The 23,815-nt window shown below is 38.3% G+C and overlaps 4 protein-coding genes across 8 annotated transcripts; 1 reads left to right on the forward strand and 3 right to left on the reverse strand.

Annotated features, from left to right (window-relative positions):
* The first annotated feature begins 1,525 nt into the window (after positions 1 to 1,525).
* Positions 1,526 to 6,744, forward strand: LOC122038071 (putative glucose-6-phosphate 1-epimerase). Its single transcript, XM_042597640.1, has 10 exons — positions 1,526 to 1,759; positions 1,837 to 1,950; positions 2,255 to 2,368; positions 2,641 to 2,692; positions 3,875 to 4,012; positions 5,343 to 5,441; positions 6,000 to 6,097; positions 6,192 to 6,299; positions 6,374 to 6,455; positions 6,525 to 6,744. The coding sequence occupies exons 1-10, from the start codon at positions 1,668 to 1,670 to the stop codon at positions 6,588 to 6,590; spliced, it is 963 nt and encodes a 320-aa protein (XP_042453574.1). The 5' UTR covers positions 1,526 to 1,667; the 3' UTR covers positions 6,591 to 6,744.
* Positions 6,745 to 7,564: 820 nt separating this feature from the next.
* On the reverse strand, positions 7,565 to 10,856 carry LOC122038073 (probable receptor-like protein kinase At2g42960). Of its 2 annotated transcripts, none has more exons than XM_042597646.1 (8): positions 10,242 to 10,856; positions 9,256 to 9,958; positions 9,073 to 9,177; positions 8,876 to 8,998; positions 8,620 to 8,790; positions 8,347 to 8,476; positions 8,018 to 8,230; positions 7,565 to 7,916 (listed from the first exon to the last, which is right to left on the reverse strand). In XM_042597646.1, exons 2-8 carry the CDS (start codon positions 9,918 to 9,920, stop codon positions 7,785 to 7,787), a joined length of 1,539 nt encoding a protein of 512 aa, XP_042453580.1. In that variant the 5' UTR covers positions 9,921 to 9,958; positions 10,242 to 10,856; the 3' UTR covers positions 7,565 to 7,784. The 2 variants fall into 2 exon arrangements, with proteins under 2 accessions (XP_042453580.1, XP_042453579.1); XM_042597645.1 differs by having other exon boundaries at positions 9,256 to 9,947; positions 10,242 to 10,855.
* Positions 10,857 to 12,503: 1,647 nt separating this feature from the next.
* Positions 12,504 to 16,064, reverse strand: LOC122038074 (glucosidase 2 subunit beta-like). Its single transcript, XM_042597647.1, has 5 exons — positions 15,833 to 16,064; positions 15,647 to 15,760; positions 13,139 to 13,234; positions 12,830 to 13,015; positions 12,504 to 12,757 (listed from the first exon to the last, which is right to left on the reverse strand). The coding sequence occupies exons 1-5, from the start codon at positions 15,954 to 15,956 to the stop codon at positions 12,639 to 12,641; spliced, it is 639 nt and encodes a 212-aa protein (XP_042453581.1). The 5' UTR covers positions 15,957 to 16,064; the 3' UTR covers positions 12,504 to 12,638.
* Positions 16,065 to 16,206: 142 nt separating this feature from the next.
* LOC122038072 (auxin response factor 15-like) lies at positions 16,207 to 22,786 on the reverse strand. 4 transcript variants are annotated; one of them, XM_042597642.1, is made up of 12 exons: positions 22,607 to 22,786; positions 22,314 to 22,501; positions 21,825 to 22,157; positions 21,659 to 21,715; positions 21,408 to 21,593; positions 21,133 to 21,217; positions 20,180 to 20,270; positions 19,927 to 20,091; positions 19,503 to 19,622; positions 19,347 to 19,422; positions 17,612 to 17,774; positions 16,207 to 17,524 (listed from the first exon to the last, which is right to left on the reverse strand). In XM_042597642.1, the coding sequence occupies exons 2-12, from the start codon at positions 22,437 to 22,439 to the stop codon at positions 16,584 to 16,586; spliced, it is 2,343 nt and encodes a 780-aa protein (XP_042453576.1). In that variant the 5' UTR covers positions 22,440 to 22,501; positions 22,607 to 22,786; the 3' UTR covers positions 16,207 to 16,583. The 4 variants fall into 4 exon arrangements, with proteins under 4 accessions (XP_042453576.1, XP_042453577.1, XP_042453575.1 ...); XM_042597643.1 differs by having other exon boundaries at positions 21,408 to 21,590; positions 22,314 to 22,504; positions 22,607 to 22,785; XM_042597641.1 differs by having other exon boundaries at positions 22,314 to 22,504; positions 22,607 to 22,785.
* Positions 22,787 to 23,815: the final 1,029 nt, after the last annotated feature.

Below are 23,815 nucleotides of genomic sequence, written 5' to 3' on the forward strand. Positions count from 1 at the left end.
CCTTCGTCTCTGTTGCCTAAGACTCCAAATCGGAAGCCCTAACGAGGGGGAACGGAGAGGACTAAAATGAAGGGAAAGGAAGAGGAGGTCCAACCTTATTTCGGCAGAGGGAAGCCCTAACCCAAGAAAATGAAAAAGTGGGGGGAAATAAAAGTGGTCTCAAAATAAAAGTTAACTCTTGTACTATTACTTCGGAGTAAACACTAAAAATTCTATTCACGACGTTACTACTTCGGTATTTAACAACTTTCCGAAGTAATAGCTTATTTCAGTTTAAAGCGAAGCCCGCGTTTTTAAATCTGCGAAGTCTATATTTGTATATACTTCGTCAGTTTTTTCAGCGAAGTTGATTATACACTTTTACTTCGTATATTTAAATTGATGAAGTAAATCGTGACGAAATAAAAGGTCATTTTTCACATAGTGAGCTGTTTGAATCAAACTTTTTCTCACCTAGCTTATACCAGTCGATTAATAAATTTCACCGATTAAATAAACACTTTCTCTTCTTCTTTTAGCACAGCGTTTCTATCACACACTGCATGGCTCTATCGCGATGAGCACGGTAGCCGGAGCGGTTGCCGAACACGGCAGCTAGAGAGGCTGCAGAAAGTCGGCCTCCCAACGCAGTGGCTGACACTCTTTGGCTACAGAAGCTGATCCCCAGCAGCCCTACGTGGTCCTTGACGCCTGCAATGTGCAGCCGTAGGAGCATCGCCAACCATAAGCACGTCGTCGGCTACCCGGGATGCCGTCGCCAACCCCGAAACACTGTCGCCAATGTTCTCCTTCGACGCAAGCCCGGACACGGTGGAAATCGCGACACTGTCGCAATTTCCCGTCTAACGCCATGCGTCTCTACACCAACGCCTCTGCTGGCGACCAACAAGGTCGCAGACTCGTGACTCTATCGCCGGCCTCCCAAGACTACCTCCCGGCCACGACTTCAGATCTCGCGTTAATGTTCAACAACTTGCGATGTGTGCAAAACAAGATAAATTCACGATGTTCCTTCGTACGGGATTTCTTATATTCTATTGCTCTAAAACTAGTATTGAAAAATAGAATGGAAATATTATACGAAACAGTAAGTCTCATATCTTACTCTTGAGAAGATCTTGGAGAATTGGACGGAGAAAATATCAGAGGGAAGAAGCCACCTTTTGCTGTCGGCGAGCGAACAATTTTTGACAATTTCATTAATCAAATCCCTAACTTTTTGCTCAAACAGGACAATCTAGTCCTATGTGATCGTCCGATTTAACCATCCAATTGGCTCATTCATTTCGATTTTCATCCAATTGATTCAGCTAGATTTAGTTGATCAAATCCCGTGACATATCTGATCCATCCAACGCAATGGGCAAGGATAGGCATGGGATTCACTTAAAAAAATAAAGAAAAGAAAATAGAGAGGTAAATGCAGATTGAACATTTTTCGATTAGATCGATCACCTAGAATAGTAATTCGAAGAACTGAAAATTTTGATTAAAAAAATAGGCACGGGTTTAGCGAGGCGCTTTTTTGAAAAACTTCCGCTGCCCGGCCACGGTGTCGTCTTGGTAAGACGACGATGACCGTAATGTTTGGGGCATAGCGTAATCTTTGAGGCGCCCGGCCGCGATAAGGTCTACAAATCAGCCAGCGTTCGAGGAATCTTCGAGCAATGGACACGACGATGAGCGTGGCCACGGCCTCCTTTCCCCTGCGGAGAAACCTACCCTCGCCTGCCCGCAACAATCGCCGCCTCCCTTGTAGGTCCGAAAGCACAGATCGAACTTCTAGCTGCCCCTTTCGTGTTTTTGACTTCGCTCTTTTTGATTCTTTCGGGACAGATCGAGCAGAATTGTGCTTGCTAGTGTAGATCAAACTGCTTCTGCGCAGGGGATCAAGATCGTAGAAGGGAACGGAGGGCTCCCTAAAGTTTCTTTGGTTTCTCCTCATGGCAGGTCAATTAATCTACCTCTTTCTCCTCTGCAATTTTTCCGTAGTGTCAAGGTAAAAGGCTGGACGAGAGTTATCTTCCTCTGAAATTGACTAAAAAACCGTTTTTTTTTGTAAGGATTAATTTTAAAAGACTGATTTTTGTTGTTGTATATTTCACATGACTTATTGATCATTATTGTATATTAGTGTCTACAAAATTATATATTGATCATTATTTTCGTCGTACGTTTCTCAATTTATTGAAATCTTTATCTACAGATGAGTTGTGTATGTCATACCACCTTATATTGCATTGTTAGCGTGCAGTGAGGCTGAGATTTATCTATTTGGAGCCTGTGTTACTTCTTGGAAGGTTCCAAGCGGTAAGGACCTGCTCTTTGTTCGACCTGATGCTGTTTTTAACGGACAAAAACCTATCAGGTACTAATAATTCTCGTTCTTACATATTGTTTTGTTTCATCTCTTTACATTTTTTAACTTTTCCTCCTGAGGAACTTGAGGATCAAAATATCAGATATTAACCTCTTTATTAATTATGGTACTTTTTTTTTGGTAAATTCTGGATTAAGCAAAATCTTGATCAGTGGAATTGATTTTTGCATTAAACTGGATTAAATGAGTATTCAACTCCATAAGCTTGCACAATTGTAGATCTGCTAGGCTGTTTTTAATCATTTCTCTACTTCAAACAGTGGAGGAATCCCACACTGTTTCCCTCAATTTGGACCTGGCCCTATACAACAGGTATACGTTCCCTCTTTCTTATTGCATTTTCCTTTACTCCACGTCACTTAATAATGACAAAATTCTGCATCCTCTCTCGTTTTTTCAATGATAGTATTTAATTCTCATTTAGTATAATATGAGAAATTCTGCATCAAATATAAATAGAATTTGCCACAATGTAATAAGATGCTCTATTCATTCACTTGATATTTATTCTATAGTTTTAAAAAGTGCCTGCCTAGTTAGGTGGCTCTTTTACAAAGTGGCCCAAACAGTCAATCTAGGGAGGCCGGTCTAAAGGGGAAGATGATTTTTTTCAAAGTGTTCATTCACTTGATATTAGTTATCTTATCCATATCTAATGTTGTAGTATGATGCTAATTATAAGCTAACGATGTGGTTTCTTACAATTTGGGCCTATGACTATGAATTATTGTTTTTTTGTATTTTGTTGTATTATTTATTTATTTATCACAATGTGAAATATGAAGTATTTTTTTGTTATATGTTTAGTGATTATTTATGAATTATAATTTATTTATTTGTAAACTTGTAAACATATTTCGATTTACTAATGATATAATTGTTATATATATTTATTAATATTAATATTGGTCACTCTTAATTTAATTTACTTCTCTTTCCTATTTTGATATTATATTTATACTGACCACCTAGGCAATAGACAGTAGGCTGACTGTTTACTGCCTGGAACCGTCTTTTAATGCCTTGATGTATTCATTTCCCTCATTTGAGAAAGCACACTTGTCAATTAAGTAGGCTAGGTGCCTTTAAACATTGCCAAATGTAGATCTGCAGCTGATTCAACTGATGCTAACAAACATATTTTTAGCAATCTTCCTATTTTTGTTTGTAGCAATGTTTCTTCCATTAGATATAAATGAAATCTAAATATAACTTACAGAAGACACCATCTATGTTAGCAGGTGATCTAGTTAACAAAAATTGATAACTAAACCTAACAAGCATGTTCTGAGATGATTTAGCCCAAATCAATATCACTATGCGGTTTGACAATATTATACTTGTGACAAGAGAAACGTTTTTGTGAGTTATGATATCAGCTGTATCAACATGGAAAATGTGATTTATACATGCATGGGTTACTTTAATCGATATGATTAGTCAAGTTACAGCTTAAAACATTAAGTTATTGAATCTTGTCTTCTTATTTAACAGCATGGTTTTGCAAGAAACATGACTTGGTCAGTCACCGACTCTGATAACATTGAAGGAGATCCTGTTATAACATTGGAACTGAAAGATGATCCTTACAGTCGTTCAATGTGGGATTTCAGGTTTCAAGCTTTGTATAAGGTTAGATTATTTGTCTTTGAAAATAATTTCATGTGCTAACCGTGTGCTACTTCAAATATTATGTCAATGCATAAGAAATAATCTAGCAAATTGATTAGCATGGAGCACTCGGAAGTTCATCTAGATGTTAGATGTTTAGATGGAGCAAATTATATTATCCTATCTGTGAGCGTACTAGCCGATAAGGGGCTTGAGAGCCTAATAAGTATCTGGGTTATTTCTCAAATAGTTAATTCTCTATTACAATAAGAAACAAACTGATCTGAAAATCATGGTCTAATCAGCATGTTAAATAAGAATTCAACCTTGCAATGAGGTAGCCTTTCCAAATTTTACCTTCAGCCTGTCCAATTTTCAAAGTTGTAATAATACTCCTCTCTTAGTTATTGTAGTTTAATTTATACAGTATGAGTAGACTATTCTTATTATTCAATTAGAATATTTTTCTGTTTTTTTTACTTTGCTAGTGTAAATCTTTTGTCCTTCATTTCTTCATCCATATGCATGAAATTACTAAATTCTCTGCCGTTGCATGGGGATTTTATATAGATGTGACGCTGGATCATGTAACTCCAGTAATTTATCCGGAATGCCAATAGTACCATGGACAAGAAGTGTTTTTCATTTAATTACTTGTTTTTGCTTTCTGGTTTTTATTTATCACCAGAAAGAAGAATCTATTTTAAACGTTCGCATTGTAAACAATATTCTAACACATTGGTTAACATGGAGCTTTTGTAAGATTAGCTCAGATTTTAAATGCCTAAAATAATTGTACATGCACTACCACAAATTGGGAACTGTTGCTGACTTGAGTTTCAAAATAGTCATGGCAATATGCCCACTTAGATGATGGCACTGATTGTTTTGGAAAGTATGGTTCAAAGGTTTTTATCCTCAGACTGGGTTTGATACCCTTGTGGTAAGGACCTGCTCTTTGTTCGACCTGATGCTGTTTTTAACGGACAAAAACCTATCAGGTACTAATAGTTCTTGTGGCAAGGACCTGCTCCTCAAGACCGGAGCTAGGCACCTCAGTGTTTCAGTTGCTGGCACTGAAATAACTCCCAGAAATTGTTAAATTGGTCCACGGTACTATCAGGTCACTTTTTGGATTAATTATTGTCATCCTAATCAATAATCAAAGATACAATCATCCTTCTCAATTGGTGATTTGTGATTTTAGTTCAATCGACACCAAAGTGATGTACTATAGTTTTGTTTGATGGTACTACATTGGATCATTTTTGCCCCCACTTTTAGATGCTTCGTTATATTCACTCCTTTTTTATTCACCATTAATTACTGGACTAATGTAAATGCAATACAGGTCGGGTTGAACTCCAAAAGTCTCTCTACAGTGTTAACTATTACCAACATGGACACGAAGCCTTTTGCATTTACCACTGCATTGCACACTTATTTCAAAGTAAGATGAAATGTATCCTTCATGAATGAAACTCCATGCCTTTTTTTTTTATCTTAATTACTCTGATGGCATCTTTGAGGCTTGTATTTTGGGCATAAATCAAAATGGTGCACTTTATTTTAAAAATCATCAAAAGGGTGCTCCTACTTTTATACATCATCACCAATACCAGTTGGAGGCAAAAAATAATCCTAATTCCAATAAAATAAATTTGATTGTTGATTTTATTGTCGACTATTCACAGTTTCAATGAAACCGTTCATTTTTGTCAGTCTGAGAATTTTAGATATCTTTGCTCAATTAAGGTGTGAATATTCTCTTGTAGTAGACCTAGAGTTATAAGAGAAATTAGCATGGTTTTACTTCAGATTAGTTAAAGATTAATTTCATTGAAATTGTTTAATTTTTAATAGATCAGGGCAAAGAAGAGTAGTTGGGTATATCGAAGGTGATGAGACAGCTATATCAGGAGCGCCCATTGATGATTTTAAAAATAAAGGGCGCTCATTTGACGTTTGGAATTGCTGTATGCATGCCTGACAATTAGTCATCTTACAGGCTTCTATATCAGGCGTATCAGTTAAAGGTTTAAAAGGTTGCAAGACTCTTAACAAGGACCCGGACCCTGCAAATCCTTTGGAGGGTAAAGAGGAGAGGTATGTATACAAAAATGGGCATGTGGAGTTGTATTTATGGAAGCAAAGACTCTAGTTGATTGTTTCAACTCTGATCAGGTTTATTTAATCCCAGGGAAGCAGTAACTTTTCCTGGATTTGTTGATTGCATTTACCTTGACGCGCCCGAACAGATACAACTTGATAATGGATTGGGTGATACAATAACTATCCAAAACAGAAAGTATGTAATCCAAATGTAAACTTATTTCCCTACAGATATTTTTTGACATATGTGCTCATTTGTTGCCCATGCAGTTGGACAGATGCCGTTCTATGGAATCCGCATTTGCAGATGGAATCCTGCTACAAAGATTTTGTTTGTGTCGAAAATGCCAAGGTAATTACAACATGGTTGTGATCCGGACAACGAAAATTTCAGGCAAACTGATGTTTCTCACTATCTCAGATTGGGAAAGTCCAACTGGAGCCTCAGCAGTCATGGGTTGCGGAACAGAAAATTTTCGTCGGATGAAGTTAATTTCTCGCCGAGATCAAGTAGTTGTAATTCCGCTGAAGATTCAAGATATTGTATCGTAAACTAGAATATAAGATGAGTTATTCTGTTAAAATGTTTGTATCTTTTGAATTTAAGTTATATACCATTTGCTTTGTTTTGAGTTTTCATCCGCCCTAAGTTTCCTAATCAATCTAACTAATACTTCTAAGTGAAATTATATGAAAGTTCATAATTTAATTTTATCTTTTATTAGATTGATCCCAAAACTTTTAGGGCATATTTACTTGAAGGTTATTGTTGATAATTTTAGTTATCTATCTAAGACTATATTATTTAATCCTATTCATGTCAATAAATAAGGGATATAATTTGGAATGTAATTATTTTGGAAGTGTGAGGTTTTATATGATTTTAAGATTTTTTTTCCTAATATAAAAGTTGAACTTAGATTATATTTTATTCTTTATAATCTTGATTATGTGAGTTATGTAATTATCATTAATGTCATAATCAAAATTATACATGATAATTTAAATCAAACTTACTCTTAGATTTTTCAAGTTGCATACACAATCGATCTTTAGAATTTTTGGCTGAGTGATAATAATTTTTACTCATCTTAATCCTAACATTGGTTTCATTTTATAATTATATTAATTAAAATTATAAAAATTAGTAACATAAAGAGTATCATGATAATAATAAAAGTATTTTTTATGGAAATAAAATTGGCTTTGTAGGTGTAGCTATTTCATTAAAAAATTAAACTTATTCCCTATTGATCAAATTGGGTAACAGGAAGTTTTTATGAGTTGACTTAGTTGGTAGTTGTATTTATTTCAATAGACTTTGAAATTAATTTTCAACGAATTTAAAATGTGTCGTTGACTATCTAACCTCTCATATAAAGAATCATTATGATAAAATAAATACTCCTCGTAATTTATCTCTTTCCAATGAGGCAGAGGGCGCCGCCTTCGAGTAAGTTTAAGAAGCTCGACATACTTAACAAATCGCAAAGACAAATATACGGTCCGACAAAAAATTCCAAATTGCAGTAGCGAACTGTACAAGAAATTTAAGGTGGCTAGATTTTCATGCTCTTCCAAAACGAAGTTCCTTTTTCAGTATCCGATCAAGTGTTGGAAGAAGATGCGGAGAGAAAAAAAAGCTGATAACAGTTTGTTGATACGCATATGTCGATCATCCTTACACTTGAAATCTTTTGGATGTTCGGTATTCTTGCAATCCCATTCGACTTTCGACGTCACTAGAGCTATTGCTTTCTTTCATTACTTCCATATCCGTACTCCCCGACCTTGACCTTCGGCTTCTACGATCCTTTACAAGCAATAAGAGTATGCCACTCTTAGCGAATTAAAGCTTCCCTAGAGTATCATTAAGCACGTGAATTGTATGAAAAGGAGGATGAAGAGGACAACCTGATCATGTTGAGCGAATTCATCTGCTTCGAGCATTCGAACAACTTGTCCCATCTTGGGTCTTTTGTCAGAATCAGAATCGATGCATTTCAGTGCGACTAGGAGTGTGCGTTTGAGGGCCCGAACGGATGGTTTAACCTCAAGCTTTTGATCCACTACCTCATCTGCCCTTCGACTCCCAACCATCATCTTAAGCCACTCCACCAAGTTCACCTGGTAACAAGAGGAAAACAAAATGCTTAAATGAGTGTAAACAAACATTAGTTGGAGCTCATTACTACAATGGCAAATTTAATGTGCAATTGAGGGTTTAAATGAGACAGGCAAACCTCATTTGAGGGCCTTCCATAATCCACAGGATCCCTGCCAGTAACAGTCTCCAGCAATAGAACTCCAAAGCTATACACATCACTCCTCTCATTTAGAAGACCAGTGTTGGCATATTCAGGAGCCACATATCTGGAATTCACATGTGAATTAACATGTTCATCGTTACCATTAATGGCTTTCTTTCGATCTTCCAACAAGTCCCAATGACTCAAAATAGCATTGATATTAACAGATGGAAGTATTCAGAAAAGCATAGACTGGATGATACAAACCCAAATGTTCCCATTACTCTTGTTGCGACGAAGCTTTTGTCCGATCCCAACAGCTTAGCCAATCCAAAATCAGATATCTTTCCGTTGTAATCTTCATCGATCAAGATGTTACTCGATTTGATATCTCGGTGCACTACTTTTGGTTCAATTGCTTCATGTAAGTAAGCAAGCCTGAAAGCAGTTTAGCTAGGCAACTCAAACTGAAGTGTATAGAAGACTTAAAAGAAGAAGACTTGTTTAGGAGGATGGAGCTTACGCCTTTGCTGTGCCAAGGATGACCTTCATGCGCTTCTCCCAACTAAGGATGCCTCTTTGATGCATAGCTCCATGTAGCCACTGCTCTAAGTTTCCATTGTTGACGTACTCGTAAACGAGCATCCTGTTGACATCGGTCGGTCGATCTACGTAATCATCTCAATGGAAGTAACTAAATGAACAGCTCAAACTTTTCACCTGTGAATTCCTTCTATGCAATACCCCAAAAGCCTAACTAGATTCTTATGCCGAACATGACCAATGGCTTCCACCTCTACTCTGAATTCCTTCTCTGCCTGTCCTCTGCATAATTCAATGAGTGAGCATTAGTACACTGTTTGAGGTAACAAGAACCTGAATGAAAGGGAGCAATGAACTTACAGATTGTTCAGAAGCTTCTTTACTGCAACCTCAGTACCATTTATCAAACGGCCGCGATAGACAACTCCATATCCACCCTCCCCGAGGACATTGTCATTGGAGAAACGATTTGTTGCGAGCTCAAGATCCCTTAAGGTAAACCAATGGCCCCAACCGAGATGCGAGGACTCGGGCAGTCCAACTAAAGGAGATACAAGTGGAAATGCTGAATATGCTTTCCTAGTAGATCCAGAGCTACCTTCCTCACCAGAACAAGAACTCCCAGCTCTATCATTGTGGCGAGCTGAGCTGCACGGGCCAATGCTTTCAGCATCACATGAATTGCTATTGGTCAGTTGTGCTGCAACTGTCTTCACTGATTCCCTGTCACTAAATTTGTCATGGCTGGCGACAAGAGGCCCTTCATTTTCCTGAAGAATTTGATCCGAGCATTGATTGCCAACTATATCCACAGGGATTTCCTTCGAAACGGATGGGATTTGCGATACTGGCATGCTTTCATAAGTCTTCCTTGTCTTCCTCTTGGATGTGATCCATATGGATAAAATGGCCAGAATAAACACAATTAGAACACCCACGCAGATGCCAATAACAACCCAAAGTCTCAGACCAAGAACGGGCGTCTTTTCTGATAAGTCAGCATTTAACGAACTATCAGATGACATCCTTTTTTTTGTTTTGTTTTTGTTTTTCTGCAATTCAACTAGAGAAGAATCAGTTATAGCTAGAACACTAGTTTGTATCAGATTGTCTGAAATGCTTTTGACGTGCAATCTTCTGAAGGGAATGGGTCAATTTTTCTGCATCCGAACTTAGAAGACAGGACTTTTGCAATACAGAGAACTAATTTACTCTTTAAAGTCAAAGAGGAGAATTAAGCAACATCAATTCACTGAAGATTCAAACATTTCGTCAGTTATAAAGAGTAGCAATTTAAGCAATCTCGTGAAGAAGATAATAAATTAAAACATAAAACGAAAAATTACCACTTGTCGTGGGTTGATCTTTCGGTCTTCCAACCAACTGGCAAAAGGCTGCTTCAAGTCAGAGAGATTTGAACACCGCCTAAGACAAGCCAACGGAAGTTAAAGATGCAGAAGGTCCTCCTTTCACTGTTTGATAGATTGGAACACTGGAAATAATCCTTCGCTGTAAAGGAGGTGGCAGAGAATACCACAACAAAGCAAAGCCTGGATTTGAGGGCCAAAGGTCGTGGAGGGGTCGGAGGGGAGGGGAAGAGGGAGAGATCAGGAGAAAGATAAAGCTAGAAAGAGTTAATGTACAGTTTGGCATTTAATACAAGACGAGGAAGGACTAGGAAACCGAAGCATTAAAAAAAAGTTCGCATGTGAGCAGAAAAACAAATAAATTGAGCTGGTAGATAGAAAAATTGATGAGCTAGAGATAAAATGAGAGACGAGAAGGAAGGAATGATGAGGTCAATTTCAAAGTTTGCCAAAACTCCAAATCCAGTTTGGTGGCTTGCCAATTTGTCCTCTTATCTTGCTTGTGGCATCAACAAGACTACCAAATTTAGGACTTTTCTAAGCTCTGCTGCAACCTCTTCTTCCATTTCTCTTTGTAGTTAGCATCAAGCAGTTAAGTAGTGACTAACCGGATTTGTCTTTCAGAATGGATTTTCTAAATTAATTGTTTCTCAACAAAGTGATTGACTAAGAAAAGTTAATATAGCTTTACAGAAGGAAGAAGTTCATTAATCACAAACAGTGATGATTAAGGGATGCTGAAGTGAAGAATCATTTATGATATATGCAGCCAAGATTTTTTCATTATATCATTAATAATTTGTCTGGATGCCTTGGAACATGTGGAGAACAGATTCTGATTCGAGCTGCATATTTAGCCACAGAGATTGCAGGCACTCAGACCAAAGAGCCATGGTCTGTGTAATCCTTTGTCGTACGCTTACTGATCGTATAGTTTTACTGAAATCCTTGCTCTTTGAGCAGATTCCGGAGCAACTCTGCACAGCTCTGTATTAAAGTAAGGCTTACGTTTAGATGCTCTGCCTCTTCAACCTCACAAAAAATTGGATTGATGCTTTGCAGGAGATCTGAGCAAAAATGGCAGCCGTTTGTTTTCACCTTTTCTTTATTGTTTCCTGATCAAATCATCTACTGTATGATGAAATCTGTGTGTACAGTGGTTACTTTTGCATGGTAGGTAAGGCATGTGCAGTGGAGTGTTGAATTGCGTAAGGCTCATAGACACCACATTACCTGCTGCTGTACAAAAATGATAAAACAAAGCTGGGATTCTTGTGACAGCTAATGAGACAACTTGCTGTTGCACCGAAGGCATTGAGATTTGAGGATGGCTATGATCCTCCGTACCTCAACATCTTTGATAAAGAATAATTCATCTTGCTGTTTCATAGACAAACCGTATGCAAGTTTTTAGTTGTATTTTTTTTTTTTTTTTTTTTTTTTTTGTAGTTGTTGCTCACTAACTAAAGGTGAGTTAACACTAGTGATTGCTTTAGTTAATTAATGGTATGGACATTAATTACATCAAGGGATACACGCATCAATAATTAATATTATTGTCATTAGCATAACAATATGTACTATTTTAACTCGTTTCGAGACCTTTTACCTCATTTCACTTGTATAGTGTTTTATTCACTATGCACGGCACCGCGGGATTCTTTTTGGGTGAAATTATCAATCCAACATATGAATTACCATATTTTATTCCCCAGGAATAAATTTCATTCTCTATCCATTTTATATCTTTATAACAAAAGGTAATTACTAAAGGGAGGTAAATCACATAGCATCGTATCAATTTTATTTTTTGAACCAACCAACTGTTATCATGGAAAAAATCATTTAATAATCTTCTATTAATATCTAACTATTTTTTTTATATAATCCTGATAGTACGATCCGACTAGAACCAGCCACGAGATAAATACGAGAAGGAAGATAGACCACAGAGAGGTCCCCAACTTCACTAGGGGTTCAAAGCATTCAAAAATATACAGCATGAAATTCAAACCCTCACTATATGAAAAAGAACCCCACCATTTTACCACACCGTTCCCTAGGGACAATTTCTAATTCGTCTTCTAACTACCTCCATCGTGTTCTCGATCTGCATTGATACGCTTCATCAAGTTGTTTTCCCCATCCTCCAGATCTATGCTGCATGGTCGAGATGCCATGCAGCTGAACCGTCCAACGGTCCGAGCTTCGTGTACGTATATTTCAAAACACAAACTCACGTTGCAATCAAACCAAAATAAATTAATTTACATTACGTTCTTATCCACCAGAAAGTTGCAATTATCATGTGGGTGTCGTTTAAGCGTTGTAAAAAAGCTTGATTGCTGGTGAAATTTAGAGAGCTATTTCTAATATCTACCTGCTCAAGATATATTTTCTTCTTCGAATCCGATTGTGTCGATAGTGGTGGCAGCAAAAAGCAACCATAACAATTGCACAGACGATCATCTGCATGGCAGTAACCGCTCTCAATCCTGCATGAATAGTAGACATTAGAAGCTCATCTCAGCACCACTTACAATGCTACATGAACAATGTATTTGCACCTCGAATGTTCTTAATGAGATTCTCGAGATCAATCCTAGTATTCCTACTTTGTGTATCAAGATCGTCCAAATCGTTGGACTCTGGATTCACGGCGACAGTACTATTTTCAGAAGGATTCGTATCTTTGTGACATGTGTTTGGGCATGGGGCTCCACTCTCATATTCATCACTCCCATCACAACAATCTACAAATATGTATAATGAAGAAACAGTTATAGTAATTCAAATTATCATCTAATCAAAAGTGCATTGGGGTCTTCAGCATAAAGAACACGGGAGGATTCATTTCATAGCTTAAGCACACGTACCGCAGATATGATCATTCACTCGAGAAGAGAACAAGAACCGAGGTGCATCTCCCATGTTTCTGCAGTAAAATTTACTTTCTGGGCAAGCAGAAGTGCCTGAAGCACGTAAACAAGTAGAAATAAGTGGCTCAGGCAAAACATTATGAGAACAATGAATAGCAAGAATCTGGACTAGTAAATAATATACTGCCATCTAATCCACATAACACACTTAGGTTTTAGATCAAATGACAAGAATGATGGACTTTGTATGCAGAACTCTGGGTTTGAAAAATCTGTAGTTGTTATGTTCAGCATGACCCTCCCATCCTGGTCGGTTCAAATTCCACAAGTTCACGCATGACCATCCTGCCTAAGCTTTTAAAAGAATAGGCATCCATATCTGTGGATAACTGATTAGTTCAATAATATAGTTTCTTTTTTCTAATATTAATCAAATTAATTGATACGTACTAAATATGATCATTAAACATGTTTATTTCTGGACACACTTTATAAAGCAATGATGAGGTTCAACACCAAGCAGCTTCTACTTAACCAGAAAATTCACAAGCACAAAGAATGAAGCATCATGATTGAATGCTATTAGATGTAAATTGTGTAATTCAAATTATCGCAAACCACTCAAATGATGATAGTGAACGCCCATTAAAGCAGGAGTGATCCATCTTTGAAAAACCAAGCTATATTAAGCTATGCAGAAGTTACATATCAAAGCACAAATATCCGAGCTCAAAGTGCTAACCAGCAATGATGTTCAATTACCAGTCCCAAAAAATCTAAGATCTACCAATTATAGAACTTCAATATTAGTTAGCATCTTGCAGAAGACATAATTATCATAAGAAGAATTTCATACAATACTAGATATACATAAAAACAAGACTTAGTTTAACCAAAGGCAAATAAACAAGACAGGGTTCGACAACTGAGATATACATAAAACAGAATTACTGAAGCTTTTCTCAAAGCTTTAAGCAGAATTCACTTTGATGGGAAAAGATGGGGATGGAGTTAAAAAAGCACATGAAGAAAAAGCTGATGAAATTTTCCTTTTGTTGTTGAGTTGGATGAAAAAACATGCTTTGTTTGCTTGGAAGATAGAAGGTAGGAGAAAAATGAAGCCATTTAAGTAAAGAGAAAGTAAAAGAAATGAATTGCATTATCTTATTTCCACTTAATTCTATTTTTTCTAATTTACTTGGATGGAGTTAAAAGAACAAAACAATATTAGTTACTTATTCGAACACATTAAATGCTTAAAGTTCATATTCCTCCATTTCCACCAGATTTTTTAGCAGAAATAGAATTAGAGCAATTGGATGGAATAAAAAAAAAAATCATCTTCTCTACTTACAATTAGAGCACTTAAATGGCATTAATTTTTTCCTCTTCTCTACTTCCAAGTAAACAAAAGAAATTAATAATTTTATTTCTTTTCGTTTATATTCCCTCCTATTTCCATTCAAGCAAACACAACATTATGTTTGGATGCAGACCGGATCCTGGGCCACTTTTTTGTGTACCAGAGGATGGTCCATAACCCAATTACGACCAGATCATGACTGCAATCCGGCCATAATTAGTTGTGATCTTCCTTGGGTTCACCTTCCCATTTAGGTTGTAGTTTGGGTCGAGGTAGGCGACCAGAGGCCACCCCCAGCTCGGTGCCCGGCAGCCCAGCCACCCACCCACTGCGACGGTCTCCGGATGGCCTCCAGCCGCCTGTTCCGACCCAAACTACAACCTGGGTGGGAAGGTGAACCCATGGGAATTGCAACCAATTGCGGCTAGATTGGATTACAGCCACGATTCGACCGCAATTGAGTTGTGGACCATCCCTGGTCCACAAAAAGTGGACCAAAGGATCCTCTCCCGTTTGTATGAGGGTGAGGGGAGGTTCATTAATGGAAAGGGAAGGGAGGGAAAGGAAAAGAAGGGTAACTTTCTTAGACCCCAAATCGGGGTGTAAGGAAATAGGCCATTTGAGGGGCAAGGGAGGGTAAAAGTTCCCCTTTCCTCCCCTCACCTCCTTTCCAAAAAAGGGTAAAAGTTACCTTCTCTTTACTTACCCTTCCCTCACCTCCTCCCAAACATACCATAAGGAAGAAAAGTGATGAATTGAAAACAAACGGAAAAAAAAATCTCAAGCTATAGAAAATTAGATTTCCTCTTTTCCTTAAAAAGTTATACTGTATGCTTAACTCCTTATGAACCTTCTTGCCCATATCGACACAACAAATATCTACCATGCAAACAAATGACAAACCATTCTTCTTGACTTCCAATTCTCAGTATCGTTGACAATACTGTGTCTCATACATTCCTAATATCTTTCATTCTTCCTGTATCTTTTATCCATCTTACTCCCTACCATTCCAAGTAAATAGGAAGAATAATCCTCAAAAACGTCAATGATATAGTCGCGTAATTTTTTAGGCAAGGGGGAAAAGGGGCATGAATGAAGCAAAATCCAAAGAAAAAAAAAAGAGGGAAGAAGAAGCAAACCGGGTTCATCAGTTCCATCAGGGCAATCACAGAAGCCATCGTTTAGCCGATCTCTAGGGAAAGTTGCGGCGCCGTCTCTGCAAGCTATCACCGGCCCCATGAAGTACTTCTCATCTGCAAGAACGATTCGTCGAAAGGATAAGAGTATTACAAAACAAGAGGCGATGCGGGGGCAGAATCGGTGACCTCGCGGAGAGACGCCACGAAGGGGAGAAGCAGAGAGCGGCGACGCGAGGGCGAGGGCGAGGAAGCAGAGGACGCCTCCGTAGTCGCCGCTCGTCGACGCAAACCCTCTGGAAGAGATCGGCATTAGGAGGAGAGGGAAAGCATCGGAGCATTGAAGGGAAGCACGACTTCCGGTCTACACCCCGCAAGTCCTCTCCGTCTCTCATCAGTTGGACGGCGGTGGGGCCCTACTGAAGAGCGATAGCTAGACCGTAATGTTTCATTGCTGGACCGGAAATTGGACCGGCAGTTATATATCGACAGATTTAAGAAAAGCCATGAACCGAGTGAACATTATACGCAATTAAGGGTCAGATTTAACGACAGCACAAAACTCAATACGAACAGCTTTAGCATGGTCCATAATTAACTTACAACAAAGTATCAGTCACTGAGCAGATCAAAGTCTAACATGATTCAGATTCCAACAGTTTAGTAAATAATTAGCTACTAAGAAGATCAGCTTATCCAAATCTAATGCTAAGTGAGATACAAGTTCAGAGAAACATTTGAAACCAAGTTTCTTCTTGTATTCAGCTTTTCTAAAGTCCTACGGATCAACCCTGGCAAAATGCTGTTCTTTTGCAGACGACAACTGGATATCAAACAATTTTTGTCAAATTAAGTCAGATACTAGTTCATAAAACGCAACCACCGGATATAGCTTCTAGCAGCACTGATTAGAGAGAGATTGTCTCGTGAAACCAAAGGCCTAAAATGGAGCAACACACTCGGCATAGAGGGCGCTTAATCCAGTGCAATTGCACGCTAGAGGTTTCACAGGAATTCGAGGCATTGAACTTGAAACTACAGCGTCAACCTTCTTGTGAGTGGAAAACAGTGAGGCTGGCAGAGCTTTATCAACTAGATTAGCTAGAGGAGCCGTGTCAGTCAAAGAAAAACCGAATAGCTTGCAACCATTCTGCTCGTTTTCCAAACCCAACTTGCAATGTGGTAGAGGAACATCAGCTTTTACCACTTGACGTTGTGGGTTGGAAGACGGAAAACTCATGCTTTGAGGCCAAAAGAGAATGTTTGAATCTCTATGGAAGGTTTCCGTGCAATTTGGCTTGGCAAAGTAGAAGCCATCACCGCCGTTGTCATGACATTTCATGCTAGATATAGATTTTGTCAATGAATTCCTGGACTTTTTTTCTTGAAACATGAGTACGGATGATGGGGAAGATACTGGAACTGGTGATAAAGACTGTTGAGCAGGAGTAATGGATCGGCAAGATGTGTTGGATAATTTGCTCAGACCATGATATGTAGGAGAATAATCAAACATGCAGTAGGCTCTATCCCTCGGATGAGAATCAGATGGAACTCCTAGGAGAGGAACTTTCGAGAAAATTTCTTGACCTTGCAAGACCTTCTGGAATCGGGTAGATTCATTCAAGCCTGTGCAATCAGAAGGAAACTCAGAATTCCCAAGTGGCACTCTGAACATTCCTCCTGAAACAGATGCACTTATCTTGGAGCTGTTTGCAGCAGCTGAACATGCATCATCCTCTGAGTATCGACTGATTTGGACCTCCGAAATAGGAGCTGCTGCACTGGCATTGTTGAAAGCTCTAATTTTTGTAACTTCTTGACCTTGCAAGACCTTGCGGAAACTTGAAGATTTTCTGGAATCCGGACACCCATTTCCATCTGCAGACAATTCAACATAGATTAGAAACAACTAAGACACAGATTTGCCTTGAGTGACCAGGTTTTGATAAAACATCAAAGACCTACTTGCAACCCAGTACTCCATATTGTGAAGGGGAAGGCTGATTTTGGCCCTTTTGGAATCTGCTGTTGACAGGCTGACAGAGCCTAGAATTGAACCAGTTCTTTCAATTTCCCATGGAGATAGTCTACTGCACTGGCCAAATTCACGATTGTCATCCCAACTTACCTATACATTTATAAAGTACATCGTCAATCAGCAATGCAGTAGAAACTTTTAAGTAGAAAGAGTTCGATATTCCAAAATGCCTAAAGTGCAGTTACAAGCAGATAAAACTTGTGTGAAGATCTCTTTCTCACAAGATCTAGATGAAGAGAGTTTTCTTCCCTTGACATGTGTTCTCAACTACTTGAAAAAAAAGGGTAGCACCCACAAGACAAATAAAAATTGCAGTACCTATCATAATAAAATGAAATAGTAATATTTAGACGAGCACACAAACAGATCAGAGTCACAGATACGAGGATGTTAAAGTGGATGTGCAGACATACGGGGATAAATAGATAAGAAATGAAAATATCAGAAGATCTCTTTAACACAATATCAAGATGAAGTTTTCTTCCCTTAACATGTGTTATTGATTACTTGAAAAAAAGGGTAGTTCTCACAAGACAAATAAAATTATATCACCTATCATAATAAAATGAAATAGTAATATTTAGACGAGCACACGAATAAAAGATGAGAGTCGAAGAGTTAGAATGTTAAAGTGGATGTGTGGACCTACGAGGATAAACAAATAAGAAATAAGAACATTAAAAAAAACAATCAAGATTGTGTCTATTAAGGAAAAACTCTAAGAGAAATGTTTAAGATGGTATGAATATGTACCTAGAAGACCTATAAATACTTCAGTTAGGCAATGTGAAACTATAACAAATATACACATTAAATGAGGAAAAGGAAAAGACCAAAGATGTTAGCAACTATAAAATAGAGTAAAATTTATGTAAATGTAGATAATGATATAATAGGTGATAGAGCCCAATGACGTAGAAAGATCTATATAGCCAATCTCACTTAGTGAGATAAGACATGATTGTTAAGGTTGACTTACCATAATTCAAGGGTAGCTTCTAAGATAACTAAAGGATAACACATGGTATAACTAAAGGGTAGCATCTACCCGGTGGGAACAAAAATTAATAGCAATTGCCATATTAGCATAACAGCCGCCTATTGTATCTAAAGGGCAACTCCTGCTCGCTAAGAACAAAATAGAGCACCTAACATAACTAAAGGGTTGCACCTATAATAATTAAATGGGTGCACCTTGTATAAGTGAAGGTCTAAGGAGATCTTTATCTCTTTTGTTAATTCCAATGATCAGCTAATAGATTTTCTCATGAAGTCTTCGGGAGGAATTTGAATTAAGTAGACTAGTAACAAGTTGGGACTTGACAATGTTTTTAGGTTACAGAGTTAGAATTAAACAGTGTTTGAGGAAGTATCAAAAACTAAATTGCAATTACATTAGGAATTAATTGTCAATATATCAACCTGAGGGGTTTAACTGTAAAAAGAACGGATATATATAATAGGGTACAAAGGACAAAAGCTATACTTGTTTGCACAAACTGTTAACAATTTCATGAGTAACGTATACAAGAGAATAGGAAAGAATTGATAGTGCTAAATGTATTGGATACTAATTTTCTGTTAGATCAAACATTGCACTACTATTTCTCAAAAGGGAATGAATTGTTTGAAGAGGGAACAAAGAAGGGTGTATAAACATACCGACAAACACCTCCACTTCGAGCCAGGCCATCTTACAGGGTCAACTTCATTGATCCCGGTTATCAGTCCCGTTGACCTTTAAGAAAGTAATTGAATGATTCAATGCATTTCTCATTAGATACCAGTTTCAAATTTTGTTTTAGGTTATTTTCTAACCTTCGATCTCTGGCATCTTCACTTTCACAGATCATTCTGAATCTCGCTCCGACCGAAACAGGATTTTTGAAGCTTTTCACAAATTTCCAGTATGGAACTATGAAATCCGATGAGCTTCCTCTGCAGGACATGAAACATCTTAGGAAGAGTCATGACAACCCATGAAACTCTACTATCGTTTTCGATTCACGATCTAGCAAGCTGTCATTGGTGGAAAACAAACTAAGACATGATATACCTAAAACTATCAAATATTATTCTTAAAAATAACTGGAAACTGCATTAGATGTGGACATAATACATTCTCATAAAACTTAAGGTGAAACAATCGAGAGTTAAATATTTAACAGAACTAATACTCTCATGAAAGCTAGCAGCTTTTACATAAACATAAGGTAGAATTTACATACACAACCAAGCATACCTTGGATCATAGTAGACGTGGAAGACTTTTCTTGCAGACACAGCATTAGCAACAACAGGAAGGGTTGTTAGATTCAAGTTCCTACTGGTATGTGTCGAAGAATTAGTGCTGCTTTTGAATTGGGTTGCTCTTCTGATGCCCAATCTCAGCTCTCCATCATTACCACTTCACACAAAGAGCAAACTCGTTTACATAATGGATCTTCATCATAAAAACAAAGAGATATACATAGCAGAAGTTTGGCAGTGCATACCGAAGAAACAACACTGCATCCCCTAAAATGAGCTTTTTCCTATTCACAAAGGCACTCCATCCAGTTGTAAGAAGATGCCTACGTGGTTGACCTACAAGGTACATAGTCGAATTTTCTTTAGCATCAAACATCAAGTTTAATCTTTTGCAAACTGCAATTCTATTTGTGTACAATCAATATTTATTATCAGAACTGACTTCTAAAAGATCATAAATCATATAGATGACGAGTGATATCACAATTACCTAGTAAAGTGTCCCTGTGAGTTAATGGAATAGATAACTAAATGTTTTTATTTATCATAGGAATCAATTTAACTGGATTTTTTTTTCTGGTTTATCATTTTTCATGGTAAATCTCTCTCCTTGCCTGCCAAGTTCTTTTGTATCAGAAGTTAGGGAAGTTTTATTTATGATATTTAAACAGAGTTGGCAGATGCAGCATAGTTAGATGTTCTGGCACAGTGTTGGAGTTTTCTGAAACCACTCAAAATGCAGTAACATGGTAGCTGCTCTTCTAGTTGTTCATTGTCTCTAGGAATATGTCACTCTGGATTATGTTTTTGTATGTTGAAGCATCCGACACACAATCTCTTAATAGGAGTTTGAGTTAACAAATATCTACTCATCCCTTTTCCTTTGAAAAAAAAATTATTTTTTCTGTTCAACCATTTTATTAATTAAAAGAAATGGAAAATTTCCTCCTAAATGAATATCGTGGTTCTTAAATAACATATGGTAGAATATTTCAATAACTTCACCTGCCCAAGCTAAAACTTAACAGGCAATACGAATCCTTAAAAGAAATAAGCACAGTGAATTCAAAGACTATAAGCACAAAAGGTTCATCAAAATTAGCCAGAAATTTAAGGGATGACCGAAAGGCTTATGTGCAAATCTTCTGAGTTCAAGTACTAGAAAATAAATGACAGTCTTGTCCCAAAGTTAGCATACCTCTGTAGATATGCCGGAACCTCCACTCTGTACCATGCAGATCTTTGGCAACAAGTTCTTGGGAAGGCCTCTGCAACTTATAATCCTAATCCGAAATAAGGAAGAAGCAAATATGCACTTGTTCAACACAGCGTTTGCCTTGCCAAAGAGAGGACAAGGAAAAAAAAAACAAGGACGCTAAATTTGACTGACTGAAGTAACTACTGGAAAGTAGACGCTCTAATAAAAGTGATCAAACGCTCCGTATCAGGGATGATGAAGGCTATAATTGTTACCAAGGGAGGGAAACAGTCTTCAGCAGCTCGCCGTGGTACAGAGAACCCTCCATGAGTGCTAGTGTCAGAGGCAGTGAGCGTCTTGCAAAACATGTGGGGAATAGAGGGTCTGCTCGCAAGTTCCACACTCTCTTCTGCCTCATTGTCCTCAACCTCACCCTTCTTCAATCTTTGTTCGAAAGCCTGCTAAAAAAAAAAAAACAGATAGAATACAACTCGAGGACTTTAAACGCCCGGCCATAAATTCCTACCTCACTTTCCGCAAAGAGACATAGCTCGGCATAGACCTCGTCTGTGACGGTATCGGCCTGCGTCAATGGAAGCCCCCTCAAATGAAGTGAAACCCACAAAAATGGGAAGAAATCATTGTTTGCGATCCTAAAGAAATGGAAGTGAGAAGGGATAAGACAAACGGACATGGAGCTTGAGGTCGACCACGCGGCAAAAGACATGAGGCGGCAAGTCCCCTCGGCAGATCCCACCTCTGCCTCCGTCGTCCCCGCCATCTAGGTCCTCCAGCTGCTCGATGTGGCCCTGCGGCAAGTACACGACCAGGCTCCCCTTCTTTGGCAGCCATATCCGTGGCCCGGCGCACGCGTGCCACAACTCCGGGCACATTGGCGTCTCTTCAGCCACGGGCACCGGGAACTGAGGAGGAGTGCAGTGGGCCGTTTGCTCCGGCTCCTCCTCCTCCTCCTCCTCCTCGATCGTGTTCAAATCGATCCCCATTCTCTCAAAACCCAGAGATGGCTATTCAAAGTTGCGAGACGCAGATTAAGCAAGGAGAAAATGAGACTACAGGAGCTGCCGAACTACCGCATAAAGGCCCCAAGAAAGCCAGCGCATGAGACCGAGATGAGAAGAAAGCAACTGAGAGAGACACAAAAAATACAGAGAAAACTAGACCTTTTTCGCCCTTTTCCACTCTTCTTCTTTGAGGTTATTCTCCAGCCATTCATAAGCCTTGCCAAAAGAAAACGAGTCAAAAGCGAGCCATGCCTCAACCGTACCCCCTGCAGCTCCGACCTTCATAACTCTTATGTCTCTCTTCCTACATTGGCCTGCTGCAGCAGCAATGAAGTCGTCATCTCCTGCTGCTGCAGCAGCAGAGCACAGGCATCGTGTCAATACTTGAAGACCGGGAGGGGAAATGAAGAGGGAAGAGAGGGAGAGAGGGGGGCAGTGTCTCAGTTCATCACCTTCCTCACTTTCTCCTCGCTTTTATCGGTGGAACTGCGTCGCTGCTGCAACGCCTGCAACGGGTGCAGGAGAGAGGGTGAGATGCAGCAGAGCTGCCGGGGGGCGTTTTCTTTGGGCCGAGAACGCCTAAGCGAGTGAGTGAGTGACCTCTGTTGGTAAAGCACAAATGCAATTTATGCGCGCTGTTTTATCTCTGCTTTTGGGAGAGAGAGGATCAAATATGGTTGATGATGAGATGACAAGACGTGAGAGCGTAGGTTCTTTCCTCCACGGGCAATGTGTCCATTATTGCTCCTCCATGTTTGCACTGTTCTCCTGCCACCCCTCTTTTAGGACACAGCGGCCCTACTCCATGCTTAGTTGCATGTATTACGTCTGCTAACAAAAACCGATACCATAATGGCTAATTTGGACGTGAAATTATGCGTCACGCACTCACTGTTATGTTTGCGCTGCTTCTTCTGCTGCGGGGGACCAGCATGCTTCTGACGTGCATGGTGGCCGTGTGACGTGGGGTTATATTTGAACCCTTTTCACCCTTTTAGGCTTCCAGTTTCACGTGCATGGAGCGTGCCAGTTGAATCAAAGACAGATTCCAAGTGCATACGCACAAATCTCCTCATTCTACCTGAATCGGATATTTATGTAAAGTTCGATTTAGTATATATATTTGAACATACTCTTCGTCAATAAAACTCTTTTTTACCAAATTAAATAAATAAATAAATTTATATTATCAACTCAATAATTAATCAAACAAATTTAAAAATATAAAAATCTCAAACTAATAAAAAAATCAAGTTAAATTTAAATAATCATTTAATGATTTAATTCATTTTAAATCCGACCCGACTTGATTTAATTATTTTATTAAATAAGTTACAACACTATAAATCCATCCTTTTTTTTAAAGAGATTGTTAGCCAAAATGGATTGATATAATTAATTTCTTTAAAATAGATTCATTTTTTGACCCACCTCTAATAATAAAATATGGATTGTTATATGGCAAATTGATTTTTCATTTGAACTTGCCATCACGGGAACATGTACAAAAGCAGAAGGAAAAAACAGAGGTTCTGTTTAGGGTTATAAATGAATTAGAAGTTCAAAATGCTCATTCATTAGAAAAAATTATATAAAATAAGTAAACTTAAGCACCAATAAATTTGGTTCATTAATATTCATGAAATAAAGTTTATGAATAA

This window comes from Zingiber officinale, chromosome 1A, assembly GCF_018446385.1.
Source record: "Zingiber officinale cultivar Zhangliang chromosome 1A, Zo_v1.1, whole genome shotgun sequence".
Classification (NCBI taxonomy): Eukaryota; Viridiplantae; Streptophyta; class Magnoliopsida; order Zingiberales; family Zingiberaceae; genus Zingiber; species Zingiber officinale.